This window comes from Pagrus pagrus, assembly GCF_965226575.1.
Source record: "Pagrus pagrus genome assembly, chromosome: 11".
Lineage (NCBI taxonomy): Eukaryota > Metazoa > Chordata > Actinopteri > Spariformes > Sparidae > Pagrus > Pagrus pagrus.
The window spans coordinates 20,056,770-20,082,531 of NC_140195.1; the positions used below are offsets into that span (position 1 = coordinate 20,056,770).

At 40.0% G+C, this 25,762-nt stretch overlaps 1 protein-coding gene across 5 annotated transcripts in view; it reads left to right on the top strand.

The window, feature by feature from the left end:
* The window catches only part of LOC311265729 (kazrin-like), a 182,388-nt gene that overhangs the window by 37,894 nt on the left and 118,732 nt on the right, over positions 1-25,762 (top strand). For all 5 annotated transcript variants that reach the window (XR_014623609.1, XR_014623610.1, XM_084367695.1 and 2 more), the window contains exon 3: positions 22,518-22,704. Coding sequence is in view for 3 of the 5 variants with exons in the window: in XM_084367695.1 (XP_084223821.1) it covers positions 22,518-22,704 (187 nt within the window). In the remaining 2 variants the exon portion in view is untranslated. The remainder of the gene's footprint in view (positions 1-22,517; positions 22,705-25,762) is intronic.

Genomic DNA, 25,762 nt, shown 5'->3' on the forward strand with positions numbered 1-25,762 from the left:
ACTCTTCTTGCAAATCCTTTTCATGTTTGTTTTTAGCACAGATTCTAGGTTCCAGAGAAGGTTGTAATCCTGTAAGCCTGTTTGAGTGTGTAACATTATTAGTATAACATGATTTGGATGGCAAAAGACAAGTGAGTTTGATTGGGTGTCGCTCCCGGGGGAACACTTTTGGATGAAGGTAATATTGTGTCGCATCTGACTATCTGGCACAAGTTAATAGATGGTTTGTGTGATAGGGACGTGCTGCCGTGCTGGAAGCTGCTGCAGATGGCTTATATCTCTGTGTGTAGCAGCAGCAAGGCGACAATGTGGAGCAGTGAGAGCAATATCCTGAAGCAAGTATGCAATTTGCTATATTGCAGAAGTTACAGTAAATCAATCTTTGTAATATTGATACCCCTATCTGTCTGCTGGCCCATCTATTTATCTGGCATGTTATCTGTCTGTTTATTTGTTTCCGAATTCTTCTAAGCCACCTTTTTATTTTTTTGTTTATTATATACTAAAGATACTCCATCGTTGTCCTCACGTCAGCTGCCTGTTCGGTTTACAGTTAGCAATCCCCTCCCTCCTCTCTACGTCACCACTACAATACTAGTTAATTGATTATGGTTTAATGGATTCTCTTAGACGGTTTAAAAAGTGCAATTATAAAATGCTAAAATGGGTTGCTCGATATATACGTGGGCGGCCATCAATAAATCTGAGTGGACAGCCCAAGTAAATTATATGTGTGGGAAACACTGTAAAAACAGAGATAACTGTTGGAATATAGAGCTATTTAACACTTAATTTATTAAAAAATGTATCACTTTCAGCAGCTTTAAGTAGTATTATAATCACAGTACAGTCTGTATGTGAGTTTTTACCGTATAAGCACACATAGTCCTGTTGTAGTAATCTGTGAATCAAGGTTACACCAGCTAACATAAATACACTCTGCTGTACTCCTCTTTGTGTATCCTAAAAGCCTCTTTGGTTTGAAAACAGTACGGGTGGATGTGACTGTCATGCTTCTGCTTTCACATTGTGTCTGTAGAATTAAAGCTCAGAAAAACGTGGAGCTCACTGATATGAATGCCTCTGACAGAACATATATTTTTCCCTTTACTGCTGAAGGAAATTACAATTCTTTTACCACGTAGTCTTTAAGCAAGCCATCTGGGAAGATAAGTGATGTAAGGATTACAGTGTAGAAACACTCACTTTGATCTGGGATTTGACTCTGTCGTAGGACCAAAAGATAAAGAAACAGCATGCATTCATATGCATTCATAGTGTAGGTTTCTGGGATTAAAGTGGAAACCGTAGTGGTAAATGTTGGTCGGAGACTCGACGTAAATGTGTCACTGTGCAGAAAACCACACAGCTTCCTGTTTAATGCTGCCATCACCCGTGTTATCCTCGTATGGATCATTTTGGCAGGCACTGACAACCGAACTAAATGGGCTTGTCCTGTTTTAGCGCTGAATGTTAATATTGGTTGCTATGCAATTTGAAAGATTGACTAATGCTGTCATTTTTCTGCGGGTATTTTCTTGTTGGCACATCTGCAATGCAGCTGCAAAGCTTCTATGCCTGACACCATATGGATTTGGAAATAAATAAAATGACCGTTTATCTTTGCTTACAGTATGCTAATTTATGTCTCCCTCGATTTCTAAGCCTGACAAACCCACAGTGAGAGTGCTCACCTGGAGAGAGCTGGGTAATGTTGCACAGCGCTGCAGAATATGTCCTCAGCCATTTAGCTGCAGTGTGACCTCTCTGTGAAGACAACGCCATTCATTATCAAATAAGGGTGAGCTAGAGGTCCCCCATGGTTTGCGTATGGATATTAATGGCCTGCACTAATTTACATTTCAATTCCAGACACTATATGAGAAATTAGTCATATGCAAATCATGAGCTGGTGAATTGTGGAGGAAAATGATTGACATTTTCCAATAAATACTGCAAGATGAGTTTAATATGTTTTGTGTATTAATTATGCGGAGGAAATGGAAATGACCCGAGCTCAGGTAGAATTAGCATGATCTATTCAAGGTTCTGCTTGGGTCGATTCCTTAGCTACAACCAGGAGAGAGAGAGAGAAAGCTGAGTCATTTTTGATTGATGTCGATTCATATTAATTTTGATGGAAAGGTCTGATAACTTCACCATCAGACTGAGCTCCTGCCAAATTAAAAAAAGGTCAGAGTTTTCTACGTCTGACTTCCTCCCTGTGTTTGCAGTGCTGCGGCTCTGTTTGAAAAGGTCACTTGTTCACAGTATGTAAACAGCAGTGTTATAATGGAAGAACCTGCTTCTCTTTGATGCGTCACACACAGTGTTGTGTAATGTGGTTCTTACTGTTCAGAAAGGATGAGCCTTTTCTATATTGTTAGGTCTGAAGCTTTAAAGTAACATTATGAAGTAATTTGTGTTTTGTTTAATTTGGTGCACCCCACCGTCATACATACAAATCCCAGGTTTCTGTAACAATATTTTTAGATATAATGTAATGTTACGTGCAAACTACAAAAAAGCATTTTTTGCCATGCAGCAGTCAGAGATTTTACAAGACCTGCACACAACTCAGAACAATAGTGCTAAGCTAACATAACTTCTACCAGAGACAGCAACACCTGGCTACAGCATACCACCGGCTAAACTGCTGTTGAAATAGGCTGACTCGGCTTATTAACAAAAACTAGTGAGTTGGTCGTTTTGCCAAAACAGCCAAACATCAAGCAATTGCAACAACATCAGACATATAACTTAGCACTGCACTTTTAAAACCTCCTCCTCCCGGCAGTTCAAAGCCGCTGTGATAGTGGTGTAAGCACCAACTCTCTCCGGGAGTGCTCCAATCAGAGTCCCCTAGGCTAGCAGAGATACAGTAACTTGTAGCTACACTATGCAGCAGTAAGGGGTTGCTTTCATTTTTTGCATAAAATATGATCCACTTTCACCAAACTCGTAGTTAGTTGGTGCTTTGTGTGATGTAGTGCTGTGAAATGTTATGTACTGTGATGCTACCCGCTCAACAAAGTTACATAGCGCAGAAACAAGCGATAGGGGGCGGAGTGGCCGAGAAAGAGACACCATTCTCCCTATTAAAAATCTCTTTTGAGATAAAATAGTTAAATAATTCAATTTAAAAGGCATTAATTTAGGCATTTTTCTGCATTTTTTGAGCTATTTAGAATAAGAGAACGCAAAACCATGCAAGGACAGTTTCCTGCCAGTGTTACCTCTCAGACAGCAAAACATAACAAAGGTAGAAACCTGTTAGACTGACAACATAAATGAAAATATATCAGAATCAAAACTGACAAAAAAAAGATATGAGAGTGTACTTACTGACAGTTACTCACTTGACATGAACATTATTTAATATTTTTGTTATCGTTCACCTTGAACTATGAGATTCTGACTCAGCGCTGTAAGTTATCTCGACAAATATTCCAAATTTTGATGGAAAAGAAAGAGGGACACAGTCAGACGCCACTCTGATGTCAGAATGTGTCACCGTCATGAAATATTCATCATGTTTGCTGTGGGAGTGCATTTAGTTTAGAATAAGAATAGCTGGAATCTTTCAGCAGCAGACCATTGATCCGGCCTGTATCGCTACTTGAATGACTCATCACAGAAGAGCGTTGCTGAATATTGATCATTCACTTGACTGAGCCCTGCGGAGTACATTTCCCAATCCTTTCTTTTGGAAAACGTGAAAAAGGAGAAATGCGTCATACACATTATAGCTTTGTCCTTATTTGAGTTTATTTTATTCAAATTTACAATGAGAATATTTTGAAATGTGTCTGTTTCACAGTGTTTTTCCACCATGTACTGTCTAACTCTTAGTGAACCTTTGTGAATGGATGTGGACACAAGGTAACAAGGATAATATTTCAGAACTGCTCCCTTTCCTCTCTCTCTTCTTCTTCCTCTGTCTATCTCTCTCAGATAATTACACTTAAGCTATCTTTGATTTCCTCTTCTCTCATCAGGTCGCTCCCACGAGTTCCCCTCTATGTGGCTGCCTTTGACACATGTAGTAAATAAAAGTGAGGAAGGCCATAAATCATGGTAATTCTTCCACCAGACCTCTCATCCTGATTGATCACTCGTGTGCCTTTGAGGTCCACCTGTGCATCTTGTCCTACTGATATAAATTGAGTAGAATTATGGGAATGATGTACAATAGCAACCTTGTGTACCAGAGTAGGTGTGCAGTCGAGGATGTGTGTGCGTGGGATAAAAGCTTACCTCTAATTTGTCATTTAGGGACAGATTAAGGAAATAAAATGGTTGTTTGGTAAATTTAATTATGCTTTGATTATTTTCTTACTTAGATATTTTGTGTGCATAATTGAAAAACATCAATCTCATGTTTCATTTGCTTTGGCAGAGACGCCTGGTCCCTGTTCCATCACAAGAGATTTCCCCATGTCCTGGTTTGTTTTGGTCCAATCACAACTGTTTATCTATCTTTGATAACACTGACTTTATGGACAGATTATGGTTGGAGCATGAGTAGTAGGGTTCTGTTGTATGAAGGAGGCTTTGGTAAGTAAACATTCACTGATTTCACCAAGAAATTCATTTGCTGAATCTTCCACCATATTAGATGTACAATCTAATCTGAATCTAAAAGTTTGTTTCGACTTTTGTTAGGCAGCAGCACTACTGCACTGCTGGTGTTCTGGTTTATCGAGTGACCATGTTAACTTGTGACGATATTATAACGATGCCAATGCAAACAAGCAGCAGGCTGCATTTTGTGCTGCTCTTTGTATTAACGTAATTAGTTGAGTATGATTTCGTGGGAGGAGGATTTGATTTGTGGTTTTGAGCTGTGAATGTATCTGTTGTCACATTAACTAGCTCAGCACTACGCCATGATTGAAACTCAATTCAAGGCAGATTATTCTGTAAAGTATATTTATCAGAACATTCACTATATTTTTATAAAAAATCTTTTTAGCGGTGATGAATTTGGGCTGGAGGGTGGTTTAGTCAGCAGGGAGAGTGTCTTCCAACTGGACAAACCTCTGGCCTGAAGTGTCCTTAAGTTAGACGCGGTAGTCCTCTGGATGAGGGGCCAAGCACAAAAGGAATCAATAAAACATCACGTCAGATTAACTTAAATGACATGATCCTCAGATGCTGCAGTTTTCAGATGTCACCAAGGTCCTCAGTGCTTTTCACACTTTTGGCTCTTTTGACATTGATGGAGAGCCACATGCAGACACCCCCTCGCACAGCTGAATGACTGACACGTTAATATTTACTCACCTTGCGCCTCTGTTTAATTCACTTCTTTAAAACCCCACTTTTTCCATTATAATTGACTTCACAGGGGGCCTCACTGTGCTCACTGAGTTAGAAAATCATATTTTGATACACAGCTAGCAAACTAATCCCAACCATGCAGAACTCTGGACCAGACTGGTAACAGCTGCAAGGCATCCTCAAACGCTGGGGCTTCATCTCCCTATTGGCAAAACTCGGATTAGTCTCTGCGAGAATTTTTTTTTATTATTACACTTTTGAGCTCATCTTTCGCCACTTCATTAATGCAGCCATTTCCTTCATTTGCTTGCCAAACCCAGCTGTAGAGTACTGGGGGATGTTGGGTTTTTCGCTGCTCTGTCAGCTCGGGGTCAAGCAGAGATGACCTTTTATCTAGCTCTGGATAGTGAGGAGGACTTACCTTATTGATTAGGATATGTAGCATTTAGCATATGCAAAAAACATTTACAGGCAGAACTGGCAAGAGAGAAACATGGACATTAATCTGCTTTTCACCATTTGCCTGAGCTCACTTCAGCACTTTCACACCTGGTGTGAACGTTATTGCTGTGTTTTGTTTGTACAAAAGAGACACACTCCAAACTTTTGATTGATTGCGTGACACAATATCCATGACAGCGCTATATGTCACCTTCTGTGAGTGTGTGAGTTAGTGCCTTGTCATAATGCAATACTGCTTTTAAACAAGGTGCTTCTCTTGTATGATAAGGTTAATAAATAAAGTGGATAAATAAAGTTTTATCTCATTGAGACCCAAAAAACCCAGTGAAAATAGCTAAAGGTTTTTACATGTGTACAGGACTGTATATGGCGATGGATAAGAAGAGATGGCTTTAAGGATATGAAATGCAACATTTCTGCATTAACATGTCCAAAAACTAGACCTTTGCTGTATATGTTGTTGAGTTTTGCACTTGTACTACTCCAAATGTTTCCAACATTGTTCAAACCCAGAGAGATCTGTAATTTTACTCAAGGTTGCGGTACATTTCATTTGGTTGCCTGTCGCTGCAACTTCCGGGAGAGAGTCAGAGAGGGGGAGAGGAAGTCAGCGAACGTGACTAAACATAACATGGATAAAACTTTAATACATTACCTCGGCTGTGACATTTCTGCCTCGGGAACATCAAATAGATTTTCATCAGCAATGGTTGAAGACAACAACTCCCACGATTCAATGCTACTTACGTCATTAGTTTTGTTGTTATTGATTACATTTACATACTGTACATTTAACACTCCAACTATATGGATCTCCCGAACCTTTCGGGAAAACAGGAAACAACAAACCTTTCTCGATTCGCAGTTTGACACAATTTATTCATATAACTATTCAAAAAAGACTACCCTTGCATAATGTAATCTTTAAACACTCCACTGCCCAGATATTGTCCAGGGGTTTTAGTCTTCTTTTCCTTAGTTTGACACAAATAATAAAATACATTACAAACTCACAACACCACACAACTTGAAAGGGAGGGGTCAGCAAAAAAAACAAACAAACAACAAATTCATTTTCAACACTTTAAGCACATGTTAGTTTGTACAGTAAAGCCCTTCACTTCTTTGGGCTGTGACTAATTAATCGTCTTCTTTTGTCCATGAATCATCTCGATGTGGTCTGATTTTTTTATACTCAGCAAACAAAAGAGGAATTCATTAATGTTCCACCTCTGTTCTGTGAAAGTGTTTTTATAAAGAACCAGATGTCCGTGTTTTGACAAACTGTTTTATTGCATTAATGGTGCTTCTTTGTTTTAATTTCTTTGTACTTCATCAGGTGAATGTGGAGCAGGAGGTCCGGTGTGATTGAGACTAGAGTTTAGAGTTTAGAGTTTAGAGACAGCTACATGCTGTTATTATGATGCCTTTCTTGAAAAAACAAAACAAAAACTAGCTTATGTTCTTTCCAATTTAGAAGAATTATTCTTTCAATGCATGAACCAATCAAGTCTGTTTAACACTCACATCAATACTGTTGTTTAACTTATGATCACTACAGGGCAGAAGAGTCACTCCAAGGATCGGTGACATCAGGAACGCCTCTCACACACAACATCACATAAACACTTCACCTCATACAATACAGGTGCTGATTTTGTTGTTTCTCTCCCTGCTCAGCTCAGGCTGTAATCACAAAGCACCAATAGATGCCCACATCCTATTGTTCCCATAATCAGCACTTAGGCTGTTGGCAAGCACTCTACGCTAATTCAATACAGAAGGTAATGAGTTCATTTGCAAAGATCTGCATATTTTGAGAGGTACCATGCAAAACGCCAGGAGCGATGGAAAATCTGATTCCCTTAGGTTGGAGGTTTTCTCTCCCCATTCCTGTTACTGATTCCTGTTTCTTCTCAGCAATCATAATGACAATGGGAGCCTACTTAATTCTGCAGCAAATGAATCAAGTGTAAACATCATTAGGTATTGGCATGAATAGCATTCATTTACAAAATTAAGTTTGGTACTTTCCACTTGATCAACTCATTGGCACTGAGCTGAATCGAGAAATGAATATTATAGGAAAATAAATTGTTAACCCAACATAATTTTGGTGTTTTCATTTCGGATTTAATTTTCTTGCGTCTTTGCATAGTGCAGCAGTCATACATTCTTAAGTGATGGTTTTGACTGGTTCTCGCTTCCCGATTCATATTCATCAGTTTCGCAGTTATGGCTCAACACCAAGGATTGCTTTCCCTGGTGTTTAGATATTGAGAAAAAATATGAAGAAAAAGAAAGACAAGCTAAAAGGAAAAAACGCACAATTTTAGGTTGAGATAAAGTACCCATATGCCGAAACAGAGACACATTGACAGTAGCATCTGTATTCACCTCTAATGAGTTTGGTTTTAGTCCTAACATTAGTATGGTAACTAGTATGGTATAGTAAGTCAAATTAGATTTGAATTCTCCTTACTTTTTGAGTCAGAAAGTATTAACTGTAATGATAACACAGCTATTGAGGAAAACTTGCAAATTTCAAAGGATGAATCAGTTTATGGACAAATTTGAAGAAACTGTCAAAGCCTCTGATTGGGCTTTTCACATGCTGACAATGTCATAGTGTTTAATCTACAGACATTAATACAATACTGAGACAACCAAGTCCAAAGAGAGTTAGCTATCAATAGTTAGTGATTAAAACCTTCTCTTGCTTTACAACATTCAACATTTGGGAGAAATCTTCCTTCTGTTTACTTTGTATGCCTCTCAGAAAGAAAAAGCTAGTTAGCTAGCTAACACACTGATTCTCACTGATTTCTTTAGAATTTCTTTCAGTTCATGTTACTTTAAAACCCACTGAGTCATCAGCAGCTCTTGCATGTTCGCCTGCAAATGACCAGACTATAAAAACTCACAGCAAGGGGCAGCCCTTTGACCTCAGCACATACACTGTGTCAAGATTCAAATCACAAAGTAATGCAGTAGCGGTAACAAATGTGATGCTGAAATCATGAATGATATGAGGCTATGGATACCATCTTCAGCCCACCAGCTGAGTAAAAGCCTATTAGCCCGCTGGAAGTGCAATGATTAATTATTTCTAGTCCTGGCCCATACAGATAATACACTTATTGTCGTAGCAATATTGCTCTTATTGCAATATACTCTTTTTGCAATTACAAGTTTCACCAGTTAAGAACAGAAATAAACAACAAAAAACATCTAAGATGGATTAAATTCTTAGGAAAATGAATTTTAGCCTTCATTTTAATCGTTAATCTGTTCAGCTTTGAAAGGTGCTGTTGTGTATTTGGATGGCTTTAAACTGTCTTAAAAAGAGGTTTTCTGTCGTAAAAATCTCTTCGTCTCATATTGTTCCCAATAAAAGAATATATTTATATTTTTTTCCCACCACCTTTGTTGTTGAAGTGTAGAGGAGCTTGTCATCCATGTGCTGAGCCTTTGAAAGAAAGTGGTTTTGAAAGGATGCATCAAGCCAGCCAGCGTCAACCCCCCTACAGCACCTAAACAGAGCTTCTCTCAATCCTCGTCACAGAGACGACGACTGCTGAATACTGAGCAGAAGAGACAGGAGCTGCCCCTCAACCTGAAACACACCATTATTCTCTCTTTCACTCCCTCTCTCTCTCTCTCTCTCTCTCTCTCTCTCTCACACACACACACACACACACACACACACACACACACACACACACACACACAGACAAAGATGGACACACATGCATATGCATACACACATGCAATTAACTCCTCTAACTGAAACAGCACACACCTACGCAGGGTGCACAGAACACTAACAGCATCAGACATGCAACCACACACTCCCTTTCAGCAGGAAAAATGGACCATCTGTGTGCTCTTCAGGCCACCAGCCAATGACATTGTTTAGGACTCATTTTAACAGCAGTCGTGAACTGCATTCTGAATCTTTGTTCAGTCGTTGCCAGCATTTGGTGTTTGAAAAGGCTTTTTTGTTCTTGTTGTTTTGCAAACATCTGTGTGTGGATCTGAAAAGAGCCTTTTTAATAGAACTACGCTTCACCAGTGTCTCAGCTACTGTATAGTCTTAAACTACAGTCATCTTTGAACAAATGTTCAGAGGTGGTAAAAGCATATAGACGTCACGTTAATGATATTTTATTCTGATCACGTATTTCATCACTTTGAACATTGAGTCCAAAGAAAATACAGTCATCTGTTCACCAAATGGATTAGTTTGAATTTGAAAGAATATTTTTTGAAAAATTATTGACTTCTCCTTTGCGTATTGAGTAGGGATGTCAAGATCTAGTGTTGATTGGCCCCAGTACTGATCGTTTAATATTGGGTATCTGCCGATACAGAGTCCGAGTACCCTAACCCCTAATACTTATATTTACTTAAATGTTAATTAAATATGTGTCTGACACATTGAAATAACAGCTGTAGCCTACTTTACCATACTAAACTTATAAACTAAAATTACTGATTAAAAATTAACTGGGAAATATGACTCCTGACTCCTTGTGTGGAGTGAAAAAAATACTTTTTATCAATTGAAATAGGGCTGCAACCAACAATTGTTTTCACTATGAATTGATCTGGTGATTTTTTTCTCTTTTTTTCAATTCATGGATAAATTGTTTCGTCTATGAAATCTTAAAAACTTTAACAAAGGCTTGTTGCAATTTCCTGAACCCAAAGTGACGTCTTCAAATTGCTTCTTTTGTTTAAGAAACAGTCCAAAACCCAAATCCTTCCATTGAAGAAGCTGGAACCAGCAAATATTTGATTTTCGCTTGAAAAAAATACAATACAAAACAATTAACTGACTAACACAACCAAATCGCCAGAATAAATGTTGGCTAAGTATGTTTCGGCGAAACGGCTGTTAATTATAACTTAACGTTTCTTTATGTTGCAACTTACGTCTGTTTAGGTCAAATTTCGTCACACTGCTGTGCTTATGCTTTGGTTAGGTTTAGGCACCAAAAGAAACTTTGATATGATTAGGAAAACGGTGGTCCAAACTCCCGTCAAAAATAGCTGGTTTTGGTTGCCACAAAAACAGCTGGAAATGTCCGCAGGTCTCCTTAAAGAAACCCCCCCTTTTGGCGCCACAAAAATAGGTGGAAATATCCCCAGGTGTCCTTAAAAGTATCCACTGGTGTGACTCAAACTGCAGTCAGCTGTTTGGCAGGCTTGTTGACTTTAATTAACGCCCCACCCCTCCATCTCCTGATGTGAAAGTCAGCTTGGAATAATTTAACGTGAATGTTTGTGTCACGTTTGCTACAAATGTACAGTCTTGGACGTCTCTGTTGTTTGCAGAAACATTAACTGCTAACATTAACAAAATAATTCGAAATGAACTTTCTTTCGATCGATTAATCGATTAATAGATGAATTGTTGTGTGACTAATGTATGATTCTGCTACGTGTACTTGAAATAGACCAAAAACTGTCCTGATGGGGGAGCCAAGAGCAGCCCAGTATGGACATAAATATAAATGTTGAAATAGAACTTTAGGATAGTCTTTACCCTGTGTTTTCAGTTTTTAAATGGTGGGTTTTGTGTTGGAAGGTTAACTTGCCTGCTTCGGCACAAAATCCACTTCCATCACCTCTATCACAAACACGCCTTTAGTGGAAGGCGATCGATGGTATCACACAATAAGATTCAAACTGACATAAAAGCAGTTTTCTCTTTTGCCTATAAACCTGTAGGAGATCTCTGTTCCCAGCCTGTCTCACTTCAAAGACGCATGTATCTTAATTCCCATCGGAGCCTGCAAGCCTGTTTGTGTCTGAGATTACGCTTGAGCCCTTACCAAGGAGCCGGGGTCCATTTGGCGGTATGGTGCGCCCAAAAAATGTCTGTTTGCCATCGCTGTCTGGATCTGCCTCACGCTCACAGTGGCCATGTGAAAGCAGGAGGGGGTGAGCAAGAGCTTAGCGTGAATGGAACAAGAGATTAGAGAAATTGGGAGAGTTGGGATGAGGATACAGGATATTCCAATAACACACTTCCTCAGCCCTTGTCAGACAGAATGGGAAACTTATCCGTGTGTGTCAACAAACTGTGTTTACCCGGCTGCATCTCCGTATTGTATTTCTTAACTGGTGGTACATGCAGTGCTGGCTGTTGTAAGGACAGCAGAATCATCGATAACCGTTCACGTGGAGCCAGTTTGCTTCATGACATGATTTGCTCATCTTAGTCAGGTGATTATAATTACAGTGTAGAAAGATAATGAGGGACCACAAAGGGAGAAGATGAAAAAATGAACAAAACAAAAAAAAACCCAAAAAAAAACCAGGTGGATTAAAAACGAAAGAAGTTACTGCTTTAGAGATCTAAAGCAGCATGTTGACTTTGTGTAATTTTTTCCAGGCAGGGGTGCCAAATTGCACAAAAAGACAATTTCTACATAATATCGCTTTAAGCTTATCAGTTTGATGTATCAGTGATGACAGTATCTCATGAATAAAAGGTGTGCAGAAGGAAGCTGGCTGCCCCGAAGTTAGCTACTAACACGATGAAGCTATACTGGATTCTGTATAAGATTTGAAAGGACTCAGCTTGAATTGACAAGCAGATTTCACTCTGGATTCAGATTTCACTAAATCATGTCACATGACTGAATGATGAAGTAAAATATGAGTGAAACCTGCAAAGTGTTTGACCACTTGGGGGCAGCAGCACAAGCTAAAAACACAACATAGACATTTTATAAAGTTGTTGTGATGAACATGTATGCAAAAATGTACATATTTAAATAAGCAGACACAGAGCCACATTGGCTTACATTTAGACATGCCCAATATTCGCTTTCCTTTCAGCTTTGTATTTGTCTCAAGCTCCTGAGAAAAACATCTGGCTCTTAGCTGCTAAATGCTGCTAACGCCCCTCTATGTTGACTAGCTAGTTCCTACGTTTGTGTGTCTTCAGAGATAAGAAACTAAAGTAAGTCTCCATCACTAACACTTTGGGGATTCAGCTGGTTCGGATGAACATTTGGTGTGAAACTGGTGACCTTTGAGTTACACAACTGTCTGTGTAATCCCTCAGGGTTAGATAGAAAGTTGCTCTCCGCTGCACAGAGCTGTCTCTCTCCTATCCTTCAGCTGTTCAGTATAATCCATCCTCAGATAGTTTAAACAGTGAAGTAAGAGGCTGAGAATAAACAGATTAGTGCAGTGAATATAATTCTGTGTTTTCACAAGACTTGTGTCTGCTCTTTGTCTTGGGTTGACCCACCCGAGCGGAATGAGCTCATAACTCTTCTTGTGTCAACCAGGAACTTGTCTGCTCCCCTTTTGCAGAAATTATCCTTTATGCAGAATTGAGACAGTGCATTCTTCTGTAGGTGCGGAAAACTGCTGTTAAGGAACCCTGGCACAAAGAAGCAGAGAATTTATATTTCCACTGTTATCTTTTATTATGTCATTACTGTCTTATCTGGATTCATAAAACGTCCTCGGGTGAGTTGAATATCACTTAGGCCAATAAATAAAATGTATTATTATTGTTATTATTATTATTATTATGGATCCCACAGCATTGTAAACATCGGCCTTTATTACCTGAATAACTCAAGTCTTTCACTGCCTGAATCCTGGCTTGTTATTGCTTCTTATAGTATATCCCTATCAATGAGTTGTTTCAAACACATTATACTTTTCAAATTGTCTGTGTAGCTGGTCTTAGAGACCTTCATTGATTGGTTTATCTGACACTATTGTGTTGGTGTTGTTCCTAGAACATCATAATTAATATTGTTAGCTGTTGTGGCTGTATGGGATACATACATGACTCTCACACGTCAGACTGGAGTGTTGCTGGAATTAGTCTTAAAACCTTGAAACAAATAAGCAGTTTTGCTTTTCAAGTTCCCCCCGTCTCAAAGTTAGTGGGTGTTTTGAATGGGTTTTCGATTAGATGCCTTAAATAAGGTCAGTGTTTAACACCAGCTTAGGAGAATTTTTACGTTTTATCTACCACATAAAATACGGCAGTATATACCCCACTTGTACATTTTTAAGCATGTCTTTAAAATGGCGGTTTCTCACAAGTGGCTAAACGAGACATAGGATGTAGGGGCATTAAACTCATTACACTAAACACGGTATCATCTACTCACTAGTCTGTCTTTATAGATGAACTATTCTAAATTTAACTTTCCAACTTAAGTAGACTGATCTTTATATATTTATTTTATGTGTATAGTATAGTGTTGTTGAAGGCTTAATGGCGGTGACGTGGAAATAATGCGACTGCGATATACTTTGTTTATAGCCTAATGTTAGCTTTTTGCTTCTGATTGCATTAACGCTTCAAAAATCATAAAAGTGGTGTTCATCTGTCAGGATCTGTGTGGTTTAGGAAAAGATGATTTGGATTAAAAAACACCATTTCACTATGTTAACCACGTTAAAAAAGATAACCTCTCCCGTGTGCATATTTCCTGAGGCACAAAGCAATGACATTAAAAAACGTGATTGGTCAGTTGCAATGATGGTCCAGGAGCAATATTAATTATGATGTTCCAGGAACAACACCAACATGGCAATATCAGATTGTGCTTCATTGATCACATTGGGAAGCAGCTACTGTAGATAGAGCAGGACCAGTGTGTAGTTGCCAAGTTACAGTAATGCCTGGGAGTAGGTCTGCAGGAGCTGTATTGTATCTTTTCATGACACAAAACTGAGCTGCTTCATTATGTAGAACTTTCACATCTACTATGCCCATTTTGTCAAAAGCAAACCAAGCAGAATCATGAAGTAAAAACCCAGCATGAGCAAATAAAAATGTTTCAGTTGGGATGTGATCCTGAAAAATAAAAACTTTGGTGAACATTCTCTACAAAATACTGGGTTGTTTAGGTATAGTAGTGACTCATAGGAAGAAGAGCACAATAGTTTCTGATCTTTCTGCTCCTGTCACGTAGGATCTGCTGCCCCAGTGTAAGCTTTCTATTTGTCGAAGGAGCCTGAGGGGATGTATGTTTTCTTTCTTTGGATGCTGTCTGCAGCCTCTGCCCACAAGATGTAAGAGTGTCTGCGCCAATGGTGGTCATAAATGACACAGACGTGGTAAATGTTATGATCTTACTGGGGAACATCTCTCTACTCAGTCTCTTCTTTCTCTGTGTTTTCCCTATTGCCTCCCATCTACCACTCTCCTCCTTTCACCACCGTGTGTGTGTTTGCTATGTGGGTGGACTGTGTGCTCTGACTCTGCAGAGAAAGACTTTTTTGCTGAGCTCCATTCTCCCATAAGATAAGATGATCTTGATAAGAGATCAAGATACCGTTCAGCTACAAAAACCCCATTTCCTTACTCCTCCAGGGGCATTAAACCATTTCCTTTTGCTCGAAAAAATGAAAATCAAGCAACCCAAGAATTCACATCAGCACGGCCCCGCATTACAGCATCTTTTCCACCTCATTGGCTGGCCTTTCCAGATGCTATCAATGAGCAGGTGATTTTGGTGCAGCCCATAAGTTCTGCATTGCAGAGGTATGGTCTGAATCACTAAATACAGATTGTGGTGTCTTCAAATTGTATTTAAACTATCTGCACAGCAGCAACCCTGACTTCAAGGCAGAACCCTGACTGCTGAAAGCAGCTTTTTACAGGTAAAAGGTTTCCCAATTTTGATAAGTATAACCTTTGACTTGTACCAAATGGTTCTTCCCATATGAATAATACACATTAAGTGTATACTTTACTTTCAGACCGGCGAAGATTGTGATTGAACACACACAGTATTCTCTATTCCCTCTGCAAGGCACACACGGTGATTAATTATTGGAGCTTATCTTCGCAGAAAAAACTAAATAACTTATCTACGTCCTCGGCTGTCTGTCTGAATCTTTGAGCAGTTTTATCAGACGCTACCGAAAAAATCCTATGCCCAAATTTCACTTTGGCACACATTTCAAGGCCTTTGCACACCAAATCGTGTTTATTTTGGATACATTTTTTCTCATCTGTCATCCAATAAAAAGGTTACACACAGAAACCTTGCACGTGCGATGAGTTAATTCTTCTATTCATAGCAAAAATGTACAATACGAGACAAATAGGAGTCGAAGAGGAGTGTAGATGATTCTGTGGTCCTCTCACTTCCTGAACAAAGAAAGAGAGTCAATCCAGTCCTGAAAACAAGACAAGAGCGAAGGGAGTTTTTATCTGCTGATAACGGAGCTGTGGAATTATTCAACATGTATTTCAGGATGTTAGTGGTCCAGTTTCATACGCTGCTTGGCCTACTGGAAACACACTGCAAAAAGCGCCATTTTTTGCGGACCAATACATCATGAACAGCGGCTGGCAGTATGTTAAAGGTAGGGACACACACACTACCCAACCATCACATCAGGAAAGGATGTGAATTAAGATGAACGAAAGTTTCGTGGTCAGTGTGTAAATATGATTGACACAACATGAAGTTGTATTTATTTTAACCGTGTGGCAAAAAACAACAAACTTGGTGTGTGAAGGCCTAAAGCCTTGGTAAACAACATTTTCTGTATATAACCATATAACCATATTTTTATCATGTCAGCTTTCATGTGTACACTTTCTACATGTTAATGTTGTAAGTTGCTCATTTACACCTTCAGAAATCGATCTAGAAAACGGTTGGAAAGTTTGACAAATTAGGATTTGTTGGTTTTGTAAGCTTCTGTTAAAAAAAAAAGATACATCATAAATAGTTGTCCTATTTATAATTGTTGTCACACAATGTGTGTCTTTTGAGAATTGGCTATATTTTTCAGTATTTTCAGAACTTGGTGGTTTTTGTACTTACTTTTGAATGAGAACACAAAAATGAAACTGACATCACAAAAACATTGGCAAAGCAAACACTGACAAAAGTTGTAGCAGTGAATGATGTATAGGCTACAAACCACAGCTGCATTCGGTTTCTATTGTTGACAAGCAACAAATGCCGTCCCAGTGGGCACTTCTGAGTCTTGACTGCTATTGCTTAGCAACAAAATTCCGCCCCACTAAGTAAAAAATGTAATCACCGAGGCTTAAAAACCACTGTACACGGACCTCAGTGCTGCAACTTTTTTTGCATGACTTAAGTTGAATTCAGTGACTTGGCTGCAAAAGGCCTGCTGTGTGGACGGATACTCGGCAGTGGCACAATGAAGAATGATCCCACTCCCCCCGCACGTCTCTTTTCATATGCTAATCCAAACCCCCAGCACACCCACTAATTACTGATCCTCAGTCAGCCACTGGGTCCTGATTCACTCCACTGACCAGCAGACACATTCAAAACCCCAAGAGAGAGACTTGAGCAGCGGGTCGTTTATGTGATGTACACACAGACATGAATCAAGTTTACAGCTCGTGCTCACGTGTTTGGAGCTTAACTCACATAAAGAAGTAACCACTCTTAGATGTTGAGTTGCTGGGAGGTAGATTCCCAGAGTGGATTTCCTGATTTCAGTTGACTTTTTATTGTTAAAAAAGGTTAGTTTTAATTTAGTTTTAATTTGTGTCAGTATTCATTTTTAAACTAAATTTCAATTGGCAATTTGATAAAAAAAAAAAAAACACCAACTCCGACCTACGTGTACAATTTATACATAAATGCATATACATACATACACACATACATACATACATACATACATACATACAATAAAGCTAAAATTAACTTGTGCTCTTGATACTTAATGCAATTTTTGTCAAACGTGTTTTTTGATACTTAAATTAAACTAATTTTCAATACCAGATACTTTTTAACAAAATATCTGACTGATACATTACTTTTGGGTTCAACTACGATTGTTGAGCTGCCGTTCTGTATGGCTTTCTGAGTAAAGCTAATCATGACAAAAATGGCCAACAGCATGTTTCAGGGGGAATGCGGGGTAAAGTAAAAAAAGACAAAATTTCATCATTTCTCAAGTTTAATCATGCTAATGTCAACTTTTTGACAGAGGACGCATGGTCACATCAAGTTTCAGTTTTAATAAACATTCCTAACATTCCACCTTATCACTGCTGTCTTTTTCTTCAGTAGGCTTTCTCAAATATGAAAAAAACATAATGTATTTCACTCCTCTTCCCACTTAACGTCACTTTAGCCGCCTGCACAGCAGCCACCTCATACTTAACTCCTAGTCCCTAGGCAAAAGTGTGTACCAACATACAGTATATGCAGGTTTTCTGACAGGATACACACTCCGGAGGGAAGACAACCGGTGTAAACGTAGGATATAAGACATATAAATAGATAAAAAACAAATCCTCTTACAAACTTAGACACCACAGCATCTTAATTACCCACAAGGGCCCAATAGACTTTTATGACACCTGACAAGAGATGAATTTCATTAATGAACATCAAATGACTTTGGGATTATTAGCCCCCTAGTGAACGTGTGTGTGTGAATGAGTGCACAGTATGTGTGTGTCTGTGCCTGCCCTCCCCTGTGACTAATGTATCATATGCGGCAGCAGGGTCGTCTATAAATAACAACATGATGTTCATTTACTGAGCGGGAGGGGTGACTTGTGTCTGGGCAGATGGATGAACGGGTGGAGTGTGTCTCTGTGTGTGTGTTGTTATCCCATCCCCTTGCTTGCATACTGTAGCGGGCGGTCAGTCAGGTTTTATTTGAGACCTCAATATTTGGCCCACACACAAACTCAGAGTGCCTGAGGCTAGGATAACATTTTCTGGAGTACACAGCAGTTCCTCTCTACCCCAGCTTGTGCTACGTGGTGGCTGATCCTTGCTTACCACATGTGTGATGGGCCAGGGTGGAAGTTCACATAACCTTGAGAAACAATAACATCACAGCTGTAGGCCTACTGCTGAGTGAGTGGGCATGCTTTGACAGCCGAATGTCAGATTATAGCTGAGAATTGCAGGATTGAGTTGGGGTGTTGGGTGGGAACCGGGGCAGTTTTCCTCCATCCCCTGGGGCCCAAAGAAAAAGATTTTAGATAATTACAAGTGCTTATTTTTTACAACCAACAATTAGAGTCTATACTGTCAAAACGTCTTTTTTGGGCTGTGAGATTAGATACTGCGAGCATGGGAACAGATATTTTTTTTCTCAAAAACTTTTAAAACTCTTTCTGCTAGCAGTCAGCGATATAGTAGTATTGTGTATTTAGCATTTACACTGCTTGTCAACTGGAAGGCTTGGGTTCATAAGTGCCCTTTAACCAGATACTTAATCTCTACTACGTATCCACGAATAACTATTTGAAGCTGGCCCTGTGGTTTGTGGAGGGGAAGAATTTTAGCTCTTTGAACTCCTCTTGTTGAAATCTGAATACTTGGTTTTATGTCATGTGATTGCTTGAGGGAGCAGAACAAGCTGTAAACACATTATTTTTTATTATTTATTCAGTTTATTTACTCACCCGGCAGTCACAGAGCAACAGTATAATGACTTAGGAGCTGTGTTTTTGGCAACCTGGCTAATGAAAATCAAACATTTACTCTCCTTTTAGCTCTGTTTTTGGCCTCCACCAACTCCTGAGAATGTTCACGTGCTATAGTTGCTGACTTTTCTGTCTGCTGTTTGGTGCTGGACTGGTAGTGTTTATTTGGTCTACCAGAACTTTTTCACTGAACACAGCTGTTGGCTGCTGTTGGCAACAAGGCTGTGGAGAGCAGTGAGAGTAAAAAATGAGAGACAATGAAAGAAAGTTTGGTGCCGTTAAAACAAAACAATTGGCTTAAAGAGGATAAACACTCGTAGAGCTGAGGGGAGCTGCAGTGATGATAATTCTCTGTGGGTTTGACACTATAAGACAACAAATACAACAATTTTCACATTACATGTAGTCATTTTTCCATTGTGAGTATAAATGATTAATGCGGCAATAGACATTTCTCTGTGGCATAAAATATTCATGACTAAATAAGCAACATTTAAAGTCAGTGTTAGGAAAACAAACCTCCTTAGTTACTCTTTAATGCAAGTTTCAAACTCTCTCAATACAAAACAGCAACATCAAACATAGCAGACATAGTTTGATAACATCATGAATCAGCGTGGGATCATGGGAGTTGCTGTCTTCACTGTAAAAGAGCCACCATTGCGATTAAAATCTATCTGACTTGAAATTTTTTCATGTTACGGTAAGTCACATTCATGGCTTCCTTTGTCACTTTCATCTGATGTTTTCCCAGAAATTATATCGACATATCGCAACCAAAATGAAATGCACCATTACCCTGAATAAAATTACACATTTCTGTGAGCTTGAACAGTGTTGGAAACATTTGGGACTTGAGATCTAAGTACACAACCAAAGCTCTAGTCATTTCTAGACATCTTAATGTGGAAATGTGGACATATTATGTCTTTTACTCAGCCTCTCTGTAGTCAGAACTGTGTGGGTGTGGATCAGAATTGATTGACATTGTTTTCTCTGATATGATGAGCAAACTGTCTGACAGCAGTCATCAGATTCTCACTCAGATTGTAATATAGTTAAATTCTGATCGGTGTGTGGAAACAATGCGACAGTATGTCAAATTAATCAAAATAAAGACACGTGTAGAGTCACCAGGACAAAAAGGTCTGTTTAGTTTTCTATGGTAATCGTGTTTGATCTGATTCCTATTGACAACCACGTTAATGTGTCAGCTCTGCAGTGTCAGTATTGAGCCACTTTGGATCAATTGCGAGGCTTTTTTACCCAATAAGCTTCAAGGAGCCATTTGTCTCTTATTTGATTTCTCAGGCATATTTGACATTTGGCAGTAATGCCATTGTCCTGCCAATGTTTCAGATACAATAAAAGCAAAAGTGTTCACAACCTGACTGCTAACAACTTGAAAAATACCCTTCTGTAGGCCTTCAAAGGGAAGAAAAAAGCATTCATGTTTCATTTACTGTCTGTGATGATTAGCCTTCTCTGTAAACAGCTGGCAGTGACTGTGTCTGATACCTATACTTATAGCCTCTTCTTCGTCTAACAAAAGGAGAAGAGGAAGGAATGCACAGCAGAACTTTAAAAGAAGGGTTTGAAATGAGATAGTGAAAGATGCAGGTCTTTTTGAGCCGTGAAGTGTACGTTGAGAAATATAATTTTTTTTAATTCCCCACTCTGACGGGGAGTGTCCAGTTAACTAAAAGGAGTAAGCAACATTCTTCTGCTGGGAGCTGCTAAATTTCAAGGTTAAAAAAAATATATATCTAAGAACTTCCTGAGATAATGCCCCAGTATAATTTTAGCATCCTTTTTGTTTCGATAACTATACTCTTGGCTGCATCTAACAACTATTTGTACTTTATTATCTCATGATAATTTTTCCAGTTAATCATTTAGTCTAGGAGTTGTCCATCACATTTTCTGAGAATCAGCAATGATGTCTTTAAAGGTCCAATATGTAGGATTTAGAGGCATCTATCGGTTAGGTTGCAGATTGCAACCAACTGAACACACCTTATCACCAAACCCTACAGTAGCTGCTAAAATGTGAAACATGCAGAAGCTGCTCCTGAGAGCCAGTGGACTCTGTGGAGGAGGACCTGCCCCCACTGTAGATATAAAAGGCTCATTATAAGGTAACGAATACACAACAATTCGTATTTTCAGGTGATTGTACACCATTGAAACAAATCTTGGAAAATTGTATTTAATACCTGCCAATAAATCATTCAGAATCCTACATACTGGACCTGTTATTGCAACTATTTACTGTTGACCCATTAATCAGCTGATCACATCTACATTATTGTGGTTCATAGACCTCAAAATATTCAGTGTGAATCGAAAATCCATCACAGCTTGACTCCACTGCACACTTGAATGCATGAGCAAATATACACATTCCTTTTCTTTAGCCAGAAAAGTAAGCCAGTCTGTCCTGTTTAACTTTTCTCAAACATCACAGTCGAGCTATAAAAATGCATTTGTTTGCAGAGGGAATACCTCACTGTGCTAGTGTGATGAAAGCTTTGTTTGCATAACTATTATTGTTTTCTCTCCACAACTGCTTCTTTGTCAAACTAATGATTTCCTTCCCTTTGTCCATGAGTCCATGGAGGGAGGTGCATGCAGTATACACAGAGAGAGAAAGAGGAAAAGCTGCAGTGTTTCACTGAAGTCTGTTCTCACAGGCTTCGTGAAATTTCTTGTGCTGCAGTTTAGTCAAACACACAATCCCAGAACCTTACAGCAGTATCTCCACAAGACAGCTGTGCTGAGGACCTCCGACTAACATGTGCTCATATGGTCTAGCTCAGTCCTCCCCCCTCCACTTTCTCTGCAAATGGTACAGTCCATTTAAAAAGGTGCTTGTCATCTCTCAATGCTCTGTGTCCTTTCAACAGTCAGCTGCAGGGAGCACATTTCACAGGGGCAGTGCTGGCTCTCTAACACACACACATACACACACACTTGTGCTGTTACGGAACTCTTGGACACACACAGGCATGCTCGCACACTGACATACACACACACGTGCGCACACACACGCACACATACACACACATATACACACACACACACACACACACACACAAACACACACATACACCATCTCCAAAGCAGATACACATTTCCCATGAGCCGGATGCCTCTCTTTAAGGGAAAGGACAAACTGCTTTGAGGATTTTACTTGGCTTTCTCACAAAAAAAGGAGCGAGAACAGACAGAAAAGGGAAAGAGGAGGGATTTACTCGGGGACACCTTCCTTCACAGGAAATGGTCAACTTGTCAGCATGACACCTTGTCTGGATTCCCCTCTCCTCCTCAGGCAAAAATCCTGAAAATGATGGATGACAACAAGCAGTTGGCCCAGCGCATCGATGGGGCCATTCAGTCCGCCAGCCAGGAGGTGACCAACCTGCGCTCAGAGCTGAGCGCCACCAGCCGCAGACTGGCCGAGCTGGGGGCATCCGAGTCTGCCAGCATGCTGGAGACCCTGCAGCACAACCACAACGGTAGGAGAGCCGATCGGAGAGTGGAGCGAGACTAACTGTTTGCTGGAAAGCTGTGAACATTTGTAGAAGGATGAGTGTACTCTGATCCAGCTGTGTATAATCTTTCAGTGTGTGTGCCCAAGTGTATTTTTATGCACATGTGTGTGGATGATGTCCAAGAGTGAGAAGAGAAAGCCTCCCTGTCCGTGGGAATAAGTGCATATTTGAAAGTCAGTGAGTGAATGAGTTGAACAAAAGAGGTGAGGGGTTTCTGCTGGCTTGTGTCCACTCTCAGTTATCCCACAAATCCCCTCTCATGTTGAATAATTAACCTTCTGAACCTTTAAGAGGGGGTAGTGCTGCACTTCAGTAAGGGCAGAGTGGGTAAAGTTACAACCTCCTTTCACTGTCGGGGCACTCTCTGTCTGCCAGTTCCTTCGGTTCTCCCTTAACTGGGCAATGGATCTGTGTCTCTTGAGGAGGAAGGGAAAGGGGGGTGGTTTTAGAGTTGCTGTGGGTTACTGTTACCGAGAGCTGTTTGAATGGCTGCCCAGTCTGTAGAATGCTGTCCCCTGTGTCCGCTGTGTGCGTGTTTGTGTGTGTGTGTGCCGCAGCTGCTCCGTTTGCCCTTTTTCCAACTTTTCTTACAGTCAGTTTGACACATAGATAGGTAACAGATGTGTTTTTTTGCACTTGTGTACATGCATAAGCATGGGTGGCTGCATTAGCATGCGTGCCCATGGGTTGTCATGTCCTTTCAACTTTGGCACACACACACCCTCACACTCTTGCTGTTTCCATAGCGGTCAGCTGGTACAGTGAGCCGCCTGATAGGATACGTTGGCAGCACTCTGCTCCAAAACCATATATATGTCACACACTTCCAAGATCAAGCTTGATCAAAGGTCTGCTGCATTTCCTGTCTCATGTTCACAAGGAAAAAGTGCGGGCTAACTTTCCCTATACAGTGACAGAGAGTTATTTAGTCCTCAGTTGACCCCTGCAGTGTTTTTGTAAAGAGGAAAATGTGAGCGCATGCTGCCTTACACAGCTGGTCAGGAACAGTTTGGTCATGTGTCAGCATTGTTTTTCAATGGACTGCCCCTGTCGCTTTGTTTTTCAGTTATTTCTTTCTGTGTGTGTGTGTGTGTGTGTGTGTGCCTTGCGGTATCCCTTTAACCCTGATGCACGCTCACACTCCTGCTGTTTCCATAGCAGTGTGTGTGCCAGCGTGAGTGACGACAAGCATTCCTCCGGGAGGGTTTGAGCACTGATGTCATTGTCCCTCGTAGCTGCTTCTCCGCTCAGCTGAAATTATGCCAGAGATGTGCATGTTCAGTGTTGATATCGCTGTAGAATCATCTGTAGAGAGGATTAAAAAAGCTCACGAAAATGCCACATTAACATCAGAAAAATACTTTTTCACTGGTCCATTCTTAAAATGTTTGCAGCTCGTCTGAAATGATACACTTTCAGAAACCCGCTGCTATCTGCAGATCTCTCTTGAGATGGATTTTGTCAGACATAATTGTCTAGAAATGCGGTGCTAAGTGCTTCTGAGTGCTCCTTTTTCAACATCAAAAATGAGACGCATGTCCTTTTGATACTGAAGATACATGGTTGCTGATTCCTACTTTTGTTTGGCCTGCATATCTCCCCACCTCATTGTGTCTCTGTCAATAAGTCCTTTTTTTCCTGCTTCACACCCACCTCTCGCTGTCTTTTCTCAACCCCCTTTCTCTCCTCCTAGCTGTTCTTTACAAGCCCAGGGTGTATAATAGAAACGGCTGGGGATAGGGGGATTAGGTAATTTATCACCAGTGGCTGTGTTGGGAAGAGATGTGTGTGCTAAGGGTTGCTGGTTCATTGCGCAGCCGGCAGTGTGGGAGTCCTGAGGGAAGCTGTGTTGGAGGTGGTACCTGGCACTTCACTATCAGCAGCACTAACCTTGCTAGCAGGCTAGCTTACCTTAATTGCATTTCTACTGCCTGGGGATTTAAATTTGCATGTTACATTCTTCCCAGTAAGAGCAAACATTTAGAACAAATGGGAGTACTTCATGTATTATCTTTTTGCGGTTGAGGTTTCCTCTCACAATTGTTTCTAAAACACACATACATACAAGATCCAGCCTCCACTTATCTCTCTTAAACCATCTTGCACCCTGTCTATCCTTTGAGCTCACTAGTATCTTCATGCGGTAGTTCAAGAGATTCCTCCTGGACTTAAATGGACCACATTTAGCTTTGTTGTGGCGCTGAGGGGCTGCTTATGTAGAGAAGTGCTGAGCAGCCATAAAACTGAATCAAAACTTTGCCTTTGGCCCCAATTCATGCCTTTCACATTTTGTCTTTGTGTATGGGAGAAATTGTCACTTTCAGCTCCATTCTGGAAACTGGTAAAGTGAATGAGAAGCCCATTCTAGTGCTCGTTCTGCCATGTGTCTGTCACTTTGTGGCTTTAACTGAAGATATTTTGAGGTGTATTGGATAAAAAGATTGGATAAAAAGATTTAGAATAAAATGCATTTTACAGCCCATTTAATAGAGGTGCATACATGCTGCAAAACTCTTCTGTCTGCAGTTTGTGTGTGACAGGCATAGTCAAACAATTAGTTACACTAGATCCACTGTGGCTACCTTGAATCAATCTGGTGCAGCCAACACAGAGCTGCTGCAAAGTATGTACACAAACGTGTCTGTGTGTTGTTCACATGAAACTGGTCCGGTTTCTTTTGTATTCTACACGGTCAATCAACAGTGTTAGAGATGGTGAGGACTGTGGCTACGATGATCTTTATGCTGCTGTGCAGCAGAATTATGACTGAACAAGTGGTTGTTTTGTTTAGATTTCATAGCCAGCAACAAGAATTTGTTCTTTTTAAGAGATTTAGTATATGAATAAAATAACAATAACTGTAATAATGGATTTTACATGTTTCCATCATTTTACGCTTGCTGTTTCAGATTTAGACAGTCCAACCTTGACATATCTTCAATACAGTTAGCAGCAGTCTGACAAGGTCCACTTAGAGGCTTTTTCCAGGGCTTTCAGCGGCATCTCAGGGGAAGAAATTTGC